This window comes from Notolepis coatsorum, assembly GCF_963971535.1.
Source record: "Notolepis coatsorum genome assembly, chromosome: 5".
NCBI lineage: Eukaryota > Metazoa > Chordata > Actinopteri > Aulopiformes > Paralepididae > Notolepis > Notolepis coatsorum.
Genome location: NC_140169.1, coordinates 36874289 through 36889032, shown reverse-complemented (window position 1 = coordinate 36889032; position 14744 = coordinate 36874289). Strand labels below are relative to the sequence as shown.

Sequence of the window (14744 nt, the reverse complement as noted above, 5' to 3'; positions counted from 1 at the left end):
TATTGGAGGATCAAAGGGATCCGAAGGAACAAAAAGGGATTATTGGAGGATCAAACGGGTCCAAAGGAACGAAAAGCGCCGGCCCGACGAGCGGCTACAAACAGAGGAAACACCGGCCTGACGGCTGTAAACAAGCAAACAAGCAAATAATTGAGGTATGTGCTTGCAAAAACCAACGCCACATGAATAATTATTCGTTTGGAATAAATGCATGGATTATTACTAAGCAAACTTCGCCTCTGATACTGGTGTTTATGGACAGTGAATATTTTATTTTGTGCTTGTGACATATCATGGATAAAAAGAGCAGCCAAGGAAACGCCGGCCTGGCGTGCGGCTGTAACCAAACAAACAATTGAGAAAGACAAGGATAATGAAATAACCAGCCACTGTTGAAGACCTTTTGGATTCATTTGTTTGTTTATTCTGAATTAAAATGGCGAGTTCAGACGCCTGTTAATGACATGGATGAGGCGCAGCTGCGCGCATCGAGACAAGGAGTAGGGTATATCTGCAGTGCCGCAGCCCGAAACGAAGACTGCGATCCAAATAGGATGGCAGACACACGCTCAACGAGGTCTCACTCTTCCTCCCACCACTCCTCCTCTTCCTCAACATTACGCATCAACGCGGAGGCAGAGAGACAATACTTATTGGCTAAAGCTTCTATGTTACAAGAAAAACATGCCATTGAAGAACAGGAACAAAATAAAAAAAAAGAGAGAAACATTAGAATTACAAGGTGAAATAGCAGCCAGCACAGCAAAAATTTACTATCTTAAAGACATTGAATTAAAAAGGTGCCGCCCTGCACGGGCTGAAGCAGCAGCTACCGCGCTGGTATATTCAAAGCCAGATGTTTCAATTCATCCATATGACATAGGCGCTCCAGCTGTTAGGAGCAAGGCAGGAGCACATCACTTGCCCTTTTTCAATGTTAATGATGGTAATGCTCACAGTTGGCCCGATGCTCAGCCAGAAGATGACATTTACGAACAGCATCAGCCACACCCAAGTGCCCTGCACATCTATATGAGACATGGTCCAGCTAATCAGACTGAACAGCCCTCTGGTGTAGCAGGCAGAACCACAGCAGAGTTATGTGGTCACATAGGGGCCGGAGAACAAAAGAATGTGCTGTCCATTGTCCCAGTGACTGTGAATATGATATCAGCCACAAGTTTGGAAGGGCTCCCAGTGTCACAGTATAACCAGGACTTCAACGAAGTGTCATCTGAGGAAAAGCCAGAGATGTCAGTTGAGGACAATTTTTTTTTGAAAATAGCCAGTGAGGCTACCCTACAAAATGGGCACTACAGTCTAAAGTTGCCTTTCAGGAAAGCCAATGTCAGCATGCCTAAGCAGCGCTTAAAAAGGAAGATGCACCGGGACCAGCACTACAAGCAGGAATATGTTGCATTCCTCAACAACATCTTTGAGAACAACTCAGAGGAAGTCCCACAGGAAAAGCTGACACAGTCATCTGGACACAAAAGGTACATACCACACCATGGGGTGTACCGCCCCAAAAAGAAAAAATCCAGAGTCCTTCCTTTAAAGCACATCACAGTACTGCAACTGGAGTTGGCAGCTGCAACACTGTTGGTGAAGGTGGACAAAATGCTGAGGAAAGAACTACACATGGACTTAAACCCCTCAGTCTTCTGGACGGATAGCCAAACAGTACTCAAGTACATTGGTAACGAGCACACTAGGAAGAATGCTCTGATGTTGACCGTCAAAAAGCGCAAAGAGCTTTCCCCAGGTCACAGCCACACCCACTCGAGCAGCCAAAAGGTGAGCACTGAGCTAGGCGCTTTCAGGGCCACACTTGGTGGACAGCTCCTCACAGTGGAAGACCTCTCACAGGCAGAGAGGTCAGTCATCACCTATGTTCAAAAGCAATCCTTCCCAGTGGAAATGGCAGTGCTGGAAACCGCTCCATTCAGAGTGCAGAAGAACAGTAAGATCGATCCTATACTGGATGAAGGCCTACAAACCATCTTCTGCGAGAGATCTGACCTCTACGCCAGGACACAAGAATACCTTCTGCTACTCCAAGGAAGACCGAAATGGAGCACGGTGAGAAAAAAAAAGAAAAAACTTTAACATTGGAGATGTCGTCCTGGTAGTTGACCCAACTGCTCCACGGGGGTCGTGGCCACTAGGCAGAGTACAGGAGACCAAGCCTGATGCAGGAGGTCTGACCCGTGCAGTGAAGCTCCAGACGAAAACATCCATTATTGATAGGCCCATAGCTAAGCTATGCCGCATTCCTGGAGATTGAAGAATAACAGGTCTTCTTTCAACAGCCAAAAAGGGATGTAATGTATATACTATATTTTTCTAAATTAATTTGTTGATAGTTATACGGCTCTTTATTTAGTTTGAGTAATTGATTCCTAGAGAACAATTAGGGGCCGGTGTAAGAGCCGCATTCAAGCTTATTTGTTTTGATTAATTCTGAACCTGTATTAATACATTTCTCTGTTGCAGTGAGTGGGGCGCTTTGCTCAGGTGAATGTGGGCGGGGCTAACGCTATAAGCCACAGGTGCGGCGTGTGACGGCGGGGCAGCAGGCAGCAGCAATACTGTCATTGACACGCAACGCAAACGCAACCTTTTTGTTATTGAGATTATTAGGATCTCTTGTTTTATTTTTATGTACGATATTGTTTTCATATTTTGTTCTTGCTGGACCATTAAAAGAGCAAAAAGAACAACAAAAACGTGCAGTGGTTTCTGTTCTGCGACTGCGAGTCTGACACTGCTTCCCAGCCCTACAAGTGGCCAAGAAAGGAATATTCTAATAGGTTATAGGACAAACCTGTTAGGATTTTGGCCACTACAATATACTATGCAATATACGAATATACAATACTATATAGTGCAAAGCAGAAATGGGATGAGGTGTGTGTATGTGTGTGTGTGTGTGTGTGTGTGTGTGTGTGTGTGTGTGTGTGTGTGTGTGTGTGTGTGTGTGTGTGTGTGTGTGTGTGTGTGTGTGTGTGTGTGTGTGTGTGTGTGTGTGTGTGTGTGCGTGTGTGTGTGTGTGTGTGTGTGTGTGAGTGAGTGAGTGAGAGACGATTCCCCACTGGCCCCTTTCACCCTATTTCACCCTTAATAGCCCTCCTCCCCCCCCACCCCCTCTGTGCCACCTACCCTCTTTACCCCCCCCCCCCCCCCTGGTGTCACCAGTGTTCAATGTGTTCCAGTTTGATATAGGCAACATTGTTTATTTTTCCATTTTATTCAAATTATAGTAATGCATAGTGCACAGTGGTTTACCAAATCTAACAATGGCAGACAGAACATAATCTGCCTTCCTACTGTCTCACTAAAGAACCTTCTCTCTTGTGTCTCCCTCTGCCTTCCTGCTGTTTCAATAAAGAACCTTCTCTCCTGTGTCTCCCTCTCAGCCATCCTGATGTCTCAATAAAGAACATTCTCTCCTGTTTCTCCCTCTCAGCCTTCCTACTGTCTCAATAAAGAACCTTCCATCCTGTGTCTCCCTCTCAACCTTCCTACTGACTCAATAAAGAACATTCTCTACTCTGTCTCCTTCTCAGCCTTCTTACTGTTTCAATAAAGAACATTATCTCCTGTGTCTCCCTCTCAGCCTTCCTGTTTTCTCAATAAAGAACATTCTCTCCTGTGTCTCCCTATCAGCCTTCCTGCTGTCTCAATAAACAACCTTCTCTACTCTGTCTCCTTCTCAGCCTTCCTGCTGTTTCAATGAATAACCCTTTCTCCCGTGTCTCCCTCTCAGTCTTCCTGCTGTCTCAATAAAGAACCTTCGCTCCTGTGTCTCGTCTCAGCCTTCCTGTTTTCTCAATAAAGAACCTCCTCTCCTGTGTCTCCATGGCTTAAGTTGTGCTGAGGGGACCTCCCATATTGGTTGGTTGTGAATACATTCTGTGTAAAACCGTGTAAGATTGAATGTGTTCTCTCATTCTTGTATTTACCATTAGTTATTCATAAAATTCATAAATTATTCATGTTTAAGTAGGCATAGCATAGTAGACTAGTTTGGCTCAACGCTATCATAAAAAAAATCGGATAAAAAATTAAAACCTTATTGAGAAACGTCAACCAAATCGCCTGCCCTGAAAGCAGTGTTTTGCACACATGAACTACTGTGGACTGCGTGAAGTAGGCACCGAATTACAAATTATATTACAAATTTGAATAAAACATTTAGATACAATTTACATAAAAGAATTTATACAATAAAAAAAAATGATGAAACTATTTAAATTACAAAGCGTCTCTTTCACTGCGTTGTCGTTTTAACATGCACCAACAATAGTAATTTGCGAGGTAATACAATTCTGCATGACACAGGTAAACAATAGGGGGAAAACTGATTTTTTTGAAAGCTTACATTCAAATAAATGGTAAATGGCTGCATTTATATAACGCTTTTATCCAAAGCGCTTTACAATTTGTTCCTCACATTTGACCTGTTCACTCACACATTCACACACAGACGGCAGAGGCAACCATGCAAGTTGCCAACCTGCTCATCAGGAGCAATTAGGGGTTAAGTCAAGTGTCTTGCTCAAGGACACTTCAACACGCTGCCCGGGAGGAGCGGGAATCGAACCGCGAACCTCCGGATTACCAGACGACTGCACTACCTCCCGAGCGACTGTCACCCCAAATTAAGTATCTATACTTACTGCAAGTTTATCAAATCAAATAAAACTTCAATACTATGTCAAAAAAATACATACTGAGATACTGCAATACATTTTCCTGCCAGTCAGCAGATTCAAACCGACAACCTTTATGTTATGACTGAGTCTGCCTCTCTAACCTCATAGGCTAGCAACAATCTGTCTGTGTCACACGGTCTAAATTATGGTTCTTCATAAGCTAGCAACAATCTGTTTATTGTCAACCCGCCAATAAAAAAATAGGTGTTGGTGTGTGTCTATACTCTGATTTTAATGAACAGATTTCAGAATAGGTACAGTACACAGTACAGCTCAATACATACAATTGTTAAGGGGATGCAGACCAGAGAAAGACTTTCGTCTTGGTTACATCAGGGTCCCCCATTTTCAATTAATATGGAACTCATATAGCTGCACAGTGCTCTCTCTCTGTCTGTCTGTCTCTGTCTTTGCCCCCCTCTCTCCTACCCCATCCCCCCCTCCCTGTGCCCCTATTCACCCCAGTCCACCAATCAAAAAGCTTTTAACCCCAAGAGAGCTAATGACAGATAAGGCATCGTAACTATAGTAACAGACTCGGTATGCACATAGGCTATACTGTATATGAGCTACTCTCTCTGATTGGACAGAGAGGGTATATATATCAGTGAGCTACTCTCTCAGATTGGACAGAGAGGGTCTATATGTCAGTGAGATACTCTCTGATTTGACAGAGAGGGTCTATATATATGAGCTACTCTCTCAGATTGGACAGAGAGGGTCTATATGTCAGTGAGATACTCTCTGATTGGACAGAGAGGGTCTATATATATGAGCTACTCTCTCTCTCTGATTGGACAGAGAGGGTCTATATATATTAGCTACTCTCTCTGATTGGAAAGAGAGGGTCTATATATATGAGCTATATATTATAATTATAGGCCAAGAGGGACTTCAACTGAGCTGTTCTATAACACCAGTACTGTGGGATGTGTGTGTGCATGTGTGTGTGCATGCATGTGTGCGTGAGTGTGTGTACCTTGTATATGAGAAGATTTAGGACAATTTCAAGACTCCACACTCAAGAAAGCAGGAAATGCTGGGATTTGTATCAACTTTGGACCTGTACTACATAAGACGTCAGGCTATGGAACCATTATGTTTTCCAGCTCCTACCTCTCAGCTGGAACTTAAAAACAGGCATCTGGCAACAAGTTGGCTCTGTGGCTACAGTGGCAACTTTTACTTCAGTGTGTTCAAACCTCTGTTACTCTATTTCATTAGCACTCAAAGTGATTTTTCTGTATTGTGTAAGACAACCTTTCAAAAGAGACCAGACTCATGCATGTGCTACTGTATAAATATAAAGTATAATAAATTGCTAATTACTTTGGGTATGCAATCGTCAAAAAAGAAAAAAAGAAAAAGCCCCATTTTTGCCCGATGCCTAAGGCCATGCGTCCACCTAGCGCACATTTACAGCTGAAAAACGCTGGCAGTGTGCCGGTAGTGCTGGAATGAAGCGCATCTTGTAGCAAGATGACAGAGAGAACGAAATCTAGCGACAGCCATCTTTTTATCGTATTTTACTGCCGCGGTTTTGCACATATAGCATATTTTAATACACTTTATTGTATATTAATTATATATATATAGTTATTGCCTGACACCACAGTTCGCCCTTTGTTTTTTATTAGCTTTTTATTAGTGTATTCGTGTAGTTATTTGTGTATTTGTGCCGTCTCTTGTGGGTAGACAGGCAGCTGAGGCAGGCAACTCCGGTGTCAGGTTACAAACAGAGTGGTAGATATGATTGGTTGTCTGAAAAGACGCTCAGAGCATCACTCTGAAAAGTTCAGAAAGTTTCAACTATAAACGCTGGGTGCTGCCGCACAAAAAAGCTGAAAAAAGAAGCCTACTGCAGCGCATTTCCTATAGGTGGCAGCATGCGGCCGCATACGCTCCCTCCCCATTGGGATCAATTGAAAAAAGACGCTTGCGCCCAGAAATATGCGGTAAATGGACGCGGGCCCTAAGAGGTTAAGATCAGAAACATTTGAACAATAAACGCGTTTTTTTATTTTTTTACGACGTTCCTCGCAGCTGTCGCTCACCTTCAGTATGGGAGTATCCCTCTGCAGTGACTTTCCATTGGATGAGTACTCCCAGAAGTGCCAGGACAGGCCACACCCCCAGGATCACCCAGGTGAACCAGCACACGGGCCTCCGTGGCGCCACCTAGAGGGAGACAGTATCACAGTATCTTAGCAGGCTTAAGGCGCACGTCATCTGATCCCAACATCACTGGGATCAATCCAACTCATGAACTTGAATAGAAAGATAGATCGTTTTCTTCCTGTTTGATAATGTTGTTGGGAGGAATGAGCATTGTTTAATGTGTGGATTGTGCATAGAATTATGGTTGTCACTAAACGGCCAAGCCGCAAAGTAAAATAGTTCTATCCTCGAAAATTATGATTTTTCTTTTTTACATTTATAATTGAGGTTAGGGTGAGACGTGAGGTCTCCACTGAGGTTAAGATCAGGGTTAAGGTAAGGATTACGTTTATAAACAATGTTTTAGGTGAGAATTATGACCTGCGTTGCAGCTTGGCCAACCAGTAATGACCGAGAATAATGTGGGACAGTGCATGAGAATTAGTGGTCTGCAAGGGCCTTGAAATAAAGCCTGAGCCCTGCCCGAGCCCTTGAACTTCAGGCCCTGCCCGAAAATAAGCCCGACTGTAAATAATATTTTAAGCCCTAGCCCGCATGAAAACCAGAAAAAAATTATTATTATTATTATTATTAAAATATATTTTTTTTTGTATTTGTTTTAAATATTCGAAACACGGTTTTATATGAACGTAATAAATAAACAAAATGAAGAAGCATTTCGCAATGCTCGCTTATATAGACTGACTCACACATCAGCCTCAAAACGTATTGAAGGCTATAGAATCTTCTTTGACACACACACACACACACGACACACAATAGCCTACTCAGTCAAACAAACAAACAGAAAACAGAAATCAGATTTCGAGCAGAGCAACAAAACAGGTAGCGAGTCGCGACCCAGCAAATAATAAACATATCACTCACCACGACGTCAGCAACGCGTTGAACACCGTTAACAAAACCGGCTACATACATCCCAAGAACAAATTAAAACGTTCGCCAACTGGCTATATTCCAACACAACCAATCGAGTTGAACTTGTCCCCTGAGTTCTTCTCCCTGCGCGCTGCAGTAATTACATCCAAATGTTTCTCTGGCGCAAAAGAGAAAGCGAATCTTAAAACGAAGGTTATCATATAACCCTAGTTATATGAAGAAGAAGAAAAAGAAAAAAAAACGCAATAAAAAAAATAATAAAAAACGGCGGTGCCCGGGCCCCGTCGGGCCTGGGCAAGGTTGCAGTGCACTAATGAGAATCAAGAAGATAGGATGTTCATCACAGCTGTCACTGGAATGTCATGCCATTTCCATAGCAACACATGAGCTTTCTGAGATGCGTCCTAGCTATTCCCATGCAATTTTTGCTCAAAACCCCGCCCAGTAGTGTGACGAACTGCCGTGGCCTCCGATAATCGCGCTGTGATTGCCTGACTGTTCTCTGCTGTTCATCAGCGTCAAGCTTAGGGATGGGTACCGACTTTTAAGGGTACCGACCGAATCACGTCGGTACTACCGAGTACCGATTCATGTGAGATCCACCGGTGCCACATTTCGGTACTGTAAAAATAAATATATATATTTATTTTTTAAGTCCGATGACGTCAACGTTTTGTTTACAGCGAAACGAAACCTATGAAGTGTGCCGCACGTTCACGTCAACGTTCACGCGCACAATACACCTTACAATACACTTACCTAGGATTTGACTTGATTCAACAACAAAGCAGTCTGCGGAATGGCAAGCCTAAAACGGTCGCAAGTGTGGTTACACTTTACAAAGCTAGATGCAGACAACGCTCGCTGCAATATTATATTATATATATATTAACAAATTAACAAAAAAAAATATATTAACAAATAGTTTGGAGGGAGGTAAACACCACGTGAATACCACGACCACAACACCAGAGGAAGCTCAACAAATCATGTTAAACCCAGATTCGGCTCAAACAAGGGACTAAACACGTTTCGCAATTATGCCACATCAATGTGGAACGCCCTACCCAAAGCTGTAAAGGAATGTGAATCCCTACCCACATTCAAAACCGCTCTAAAAGAGCACCTACGGGAGGCTGCAATTCGAAACTGGCCACCGTAAATGTCCAAACCCCCCCACCCCCTCCTAATAGACAGTCTCCTCCCCACCGTATTCTCTCCCCACCGTATATATACAGTATATTCTCTCCCCACCGTATGTATATTTCTCTCCCACCCACCCACCCCCTCCTAATGTACAGTCTCCTCCCCATCATATGTATATACTCTCTGTCAGGATCTATGGGTAACAGTACTGTATATTTGCATATCATATATGTCACACATGTAACAGTACTATATACCTGTATGTCATGTATGTCCCTATGCCATAAATGTCATGATGTCATGTATGTTGTGTATGTCATAAATGTCACTATGAATTGAAAATGGGGGACCCTGATGTAAACAAGACAAACGTCTTTCTCTGGTCTGCATCCCCTTAACAATTGTGTGTATTGAGCCGTACTGTATTGTACCCATCCTGCAATCTGTTAAATAAAGTTTTCATTCATTCAAACACACACACATGTACCTTGAGTCTCTCATACACATAGTGGACCAGAGCGAACAGCTCTATGAAGTAATCCACGGTGACGGTGATGATGGCGGAACCGAATGTGGCGGTGGACAAGGTGACGAAGCAGCGCTGCCACTGGAGCGTGAGGACAGCGAACAGCGTTCCAGAACCCAGGAGCACGCCCAGCGGGACCCACACTGTCCTGGAGTGATAGAACTCCTCCATCACCTGAGGAGAGAGAGGGGGAGAGGTACTTTTAGGCAAATCTTCTGAAAATATGGCTAGGGCTTAAGAGGTTAAAGCTACAGTTGTGTATACTAAACGTAGAGTAGTGTATACTAAAGCTACAGTAGTGTATACTAAAGCTACAGTAGTGTATATTAAAGCTACAGTATTGTATACTAAAGCTACAGTAGTGTATATTAAAGCTACAGTAGTGTATATTAAAGCTACAGTAGTGTATATTAAAGCTACAGTAGTGTATATTAAAGCTACAGTAGTGTATATTAAAGCTACAATAGTGTATATTAAAGCTACAGTAGTGTATACTAAAGCTACAGTAGTGTATACTAAAGCTACAGTAGTGTATATTAAAGCTACAGTAGTGTATATTAAAGCTACATTTGTGTATATTAAAGCTACAGTTGTGTATATTAAAGCTACAGTAGTGTATATTAAAGCTACAGTAGTGTATATTAAAGCTACAGTAGTGTATATTAAAGCTACAGTAGTGTATACTAAAGCTACAGTAGTGTATATTAAAGCTACAGTATTGTATATTAAAGCTACAGTAGTGTATATTAAAGCTACAGTAGTGTATATTAAAGCTACAGTAGTGTATATTAAAGCTACAGTAGTGTATATTAAAGCTACAGTATTGTATATTAAAGCTACAGTAGTGTATATTAAAGCTACAGTAGTGTATATTAAAGCTACAGTAGTGTATATTAAAGCTACAGTAGTGTATACTAAAGCTACAGTAGTGTATATTAAAGCTACAGTAGTGTATATTAAAGCTACAGTAGTGTATATTAAAGCTACAGTAGTGTATATTAAAGCTACAGTATTGTATATTAAAGCAACAGTATTGTATACTAAACGTAGAGTAGTGTATATTAAAGCTACAGTAGTGTATACTAAAGCTACAGTAGTGTATATTAAAGCTACAGTAGTGTATATTAAAGCTACAGTAGTGTATATTAAAGCTACAGTATTGTATATTAAAGCTACAGTAGTGTATACGTCAGTGTCTACTCACCACCAGTGAAGCCACTCCTACCAGGAGGCCCAGCAGCAGTCCTACCATGAAGAGTCCTACACTTCTCACCAACATGGTGACCAGGCCACACAGGGTGCCAATGCCCAGGCCGATGCCCACAGACGCCTCCATGCTGAGCTGGGTGTCCAACACACGCTCCTTATAGCACAGCATGAAGATCACCACAGAGCCAAACATCAGACCTGTCAGGAACATCACCGCCTTGAAACACCTGTAGCCTGGAGGAGAGGAGAGGAGAGGAGAGGAGAGGAGAGGAGAGGGGAGAAGAGAGGAGGGGAGGGGAGAGGAGAGGAGGGGAGGAGAGGAGGGGAGAAGAGGAGAGGAGAGGAGAAGAGAAGAGAAGAGAAGAGAAGAGAAGAGAGGAGAAGAGAAGAGAAGAGAAGAGAAGAGAAGAGAAGAGAAGAGAAGAGAAGAGAAGAGAAGAGAAGAGAAGAGAAGAGAAGAGAAGAGAAGAGAAGAGAAGAGAAGAGAGGAGAGGAGAAGAGAGAAGAGAAGAGAGGAGAGAGGAGAGGAGAGGAGAGGAGAGGAGAGGAGAGGAGAGGAGGGGAGAGTAGAGAAGAGAAGAGTAGATTGAAAGATATTACTGGTTATATTATATATATATAATAATATAGATATTACACCTTTAATTCAGGCAAAGTGGTGTTTAGTCTTTTACATGGAAGGTGTTTGGACAGACACATTTCACATGCATTTATACAGTGGTAGGCGTTTAGTTTAACAGCTCAGGCAAGGTTATGGCTCGCTTGCCGTGGACAGAGCTACAGTATGGTGACCAGAGATAGGTGCCAGGCAACAGGCAAAGACTTTTGATAATGCGTGGGTTTTTCTTTGAGTGAAAGTGGAAAGACAGAGAGCTGGAGTGAGTTGCACAAAGCTCAAGGTTGGATAGCGTTCCTGATATATATATATTTTTTAAACACGCTCAGTAGACAGACAGCACAGACACACTCAGTAGAAAAAATGCACTGGGAAATAGGTAGTGGTGTCTCAGCCAGTAAGCCATGCGAGTACGGAATTCCACCACAAACGATTGCCTCGATGAAAAAACAACACAACGCAGGCGGCAGAGATGGCACGGACAGAAGCTGATAACGACCAGGCTGAAACACCGATTTCTAACAGTTGATGCCGTTGACCCCTGTTGAGTGCTGGATGGGCCTGCCATGAGGAGAACCATGGACAGAGAGAGAAAGAAAATGTGAGTCGAGCTAAAGTCAAGGACTGATTCACATGCCAACAAAAAAAGATAATGCATTTAGATCAAGCGCACGTAAAAATAACGACACACATAACCCATGCTTTGATGACGTGATGAGTGTTTGAACATTGAACAGAGTGTATACTTTATTTCTTTGAACAATTTTTTTTATTTCCCCCCCCTTTTTTTACATAAAACCAGACACACAATACATAAACAATGGAAATCCACAATAATTCACAGGACTATGATTGACACAATAATGAAATTAATGACAGTCCAGTACTTAAATCAAAATAAATGTAAATTAAAATATTTACCCATAATAAATGCAATACAATACCTATGCTCTTGCCCCCCCCCCCCCCCCCCCCCCCCCCTCAGGACCCCTTTTTGGACAATCCATCCATTATTCCGTTTAACACCAGGAATTACAAATTCATATGCTAACCTTTATCCTCTCCACCACCTCTAACCAGATTGCTATGCTGGCTTCACTAACACCTAAAATTATTGCGGTAGATATCTCGAGATAGGTAAGAACCCATACCTTCCGGCACATTTTATCCGGTTGAATCCAGCGTGATGCTATCAGCTTTTTAGCAGCCGTAAGACCGGACAAAATTAGTCTCTTTACCTGTATAGAGGCTGCTAACTGAGAAACATCATTCAACATCAATACAGAAGGCAGTACAGGTATGGTCAGAGATAAAAATTCTGATAATTGCGTGGTTACTTCTTCCCAGAATGTCTTAACCGGAGGGCATTCCCAATACATATGCATAAATGTACCAATATCACCGTTTACACATAAGGAGCATTGAGAGTCTTGTTTAAGCCCCACTAGGAACAAACGTCTAGGAGTTAAGTAAATCCTATGAATAAAATTAAGATTAATCTGTTGTTGATCCGGGTTACGTGATGAAAGACGAACATTTGCCCAAATTTCATCCCAATCTAAATCTACTTACAAGTTTGATATATCCTTCCTCCAGACTAAGTCTAGAGGAAGGACCTCATATGAGGACGTAAGTAAGTGACGATAAAACTCAGATACAAAGCCTCTCGATGTTTCCTTTTCATAAAATAATTTGTGATATCTGTGGTGTTCAAGCGGCACCTTTAATGGAACTCCATGAGCCTTTAAAGCTGCTCTAAATTGTAGATTGTGGATTTGGTGAGGTTAAATTTGTTATATATATCTTCAAAGTTGCAAAAACCCTGATCGTTGAAAACATCCCCCAATGTATGTATGCCCTTCTTTTCCCATTTGGGGAATCTGATAGGTTGTTGTGCAATAAGGAGTGAGCTGTTTTCAATTTCAATTTCAAGTTGCATTGCTTAATTGATAAGTTGGTGTATACTACATCCTGCAGTCTATGTGGTGCCACTATGTTCTCCTCTAATGGTCTCCAGGATACAGATGCTTGAGAATCAAACCAGGTGATCAGTGGTCTTAAAGAGAACGCTTTAAAATAGTAGCTGAAATCTGGGAATGCTAATCCCCTGTCAGCTTTATTTCTCTGTGCAGTGGATCTTTTTATTCGTGGAGGTTTATTGTTCCAAATAAATTTATATGCGGCGGGGGGTAACGGCAACATTGAACTGAAAAAGTTGATTCTAGGCAAAACATCCATCTTAACTATTGATGCTCGGGCCTGTACTGAGTTTTTTAGTTTTGACCACCTGCCAAAGTCGTCTCTGATCCTATCTAGGAATCCGGCATAATTATACTTCACCGTTTGGCAAATTGTGGGAAATATCTCAACTCCAAGACATCTAAAGTGTTCTACCATTGGTATATTTACTGGGAGTGAGGTAGCCTTCGCAGTCACATTAAGTGGAAGGAAGGCCGATTTTGGCCAGTTTATCTTAAATCCCGATAGATTGCCAAAATAACCTTGAAAAGATGAGGTAGTGAGGTGGTAGGATTTTGCATGAACATTATTATATCGTCCGCATATAAACTGATATGATGCTGTGTGCCCTTAATTGAGATCGGCTCTATGGATTGGGATAGTCTTATATACTGTGCCAGAGGTTCTAGAGATAGAGCAAACAGCCCGGGACTAAGAGGACAACCCTGTCTGGAAGAGCACAGGGACGTTTGGGGAGGTGAATTTCCCTGTTATAATCATGGCCGACGGATCTGTGTATAGTACTTTTATCATATTAATAAATCCATCTCCTAACCCCATCCTTCCAAGTACTGCCCATAAATAAGACCATTCCAACCTATCAAAGGCCTTCATCGGATCCAAGGATAATACAGCTACAGGAGGTACAGCTTCTTTGCTGGCTTCTATCACATGCAGTAACCGTCTAATATTATCCGTGATCAGGCGGCCTCTTATAAAGCCTGTCTGACCAGGATGAACTAAAGATGTCATATGCTTTTGTAGTCTGATGGCTAGAACCTTAGCGTACAGCTTAATATCGGTTCCGAGGAGGCTTAAGGGTCTTTATCTTTTTTAAGGAGGACAGTTATAAGTGCCATATTAACGTCCCTGGAGAAGTTCCCCTCTTTGATTGAGTATAAAATCATGTCAAGTAATAGGGGTCCGATTACATCCCAACATGAGAGGTACAGTTCTGGTGGGATACCATCCCATCCAGGGGCCTTACCACTTTGCAATTCTGATATAGCCTCCCTAAGTTCCTCTAGTGTAATAGGTGCATCTAACTGTTTAGCGTCTTCCTCTGAAATTTTAGGTAGGTTAATTTGATCAAGAAATTATTCCAGTTTATTATGATCGAATATCACTTCTGACTTGTATAGGTTAGAATAAAACGCACTAAACGTCTCGTTGATTTTCTTGGGGTCTGTAATAAGTCCCTGTTGGCCCTTAATAGCGGGTATATCAGCAAATT

At 42.2% G+C, this 14744-nt stretch overlaps 1 protein-coding gene across 1 annotated transcript in view; it reads right to left on the bottom strand.

Moving 5' to 3' along the window:
- The window catches only part of LOC311228150 (transmembrane protein 198-like), a gene marked incomplete at both ends in the record, with an annotated part of 97718 nt that overhangs the window by 48770 nt on the left and 34204 nt on the right, over nucleotides 1-14744 (bottom strand). Inside the window, 3 exons of the mRNA XM_084314064.1 lie at nucleotides 6773-6896; nucleotides 9409-9621; nucleotides 10652-10890. Of these exons, the coding sequence (XP_084170190.1) occupies nucleotides 6773-6896; nucleotides 9409-9621; nucleotides 10652-10890 (576 nt within the window). The remainder of the gene's footprint in view (nucleotides 1-6772; nucleotides 6897-9408; nucleotides 9622-10651; nucleotides 10891-14744) is intronic.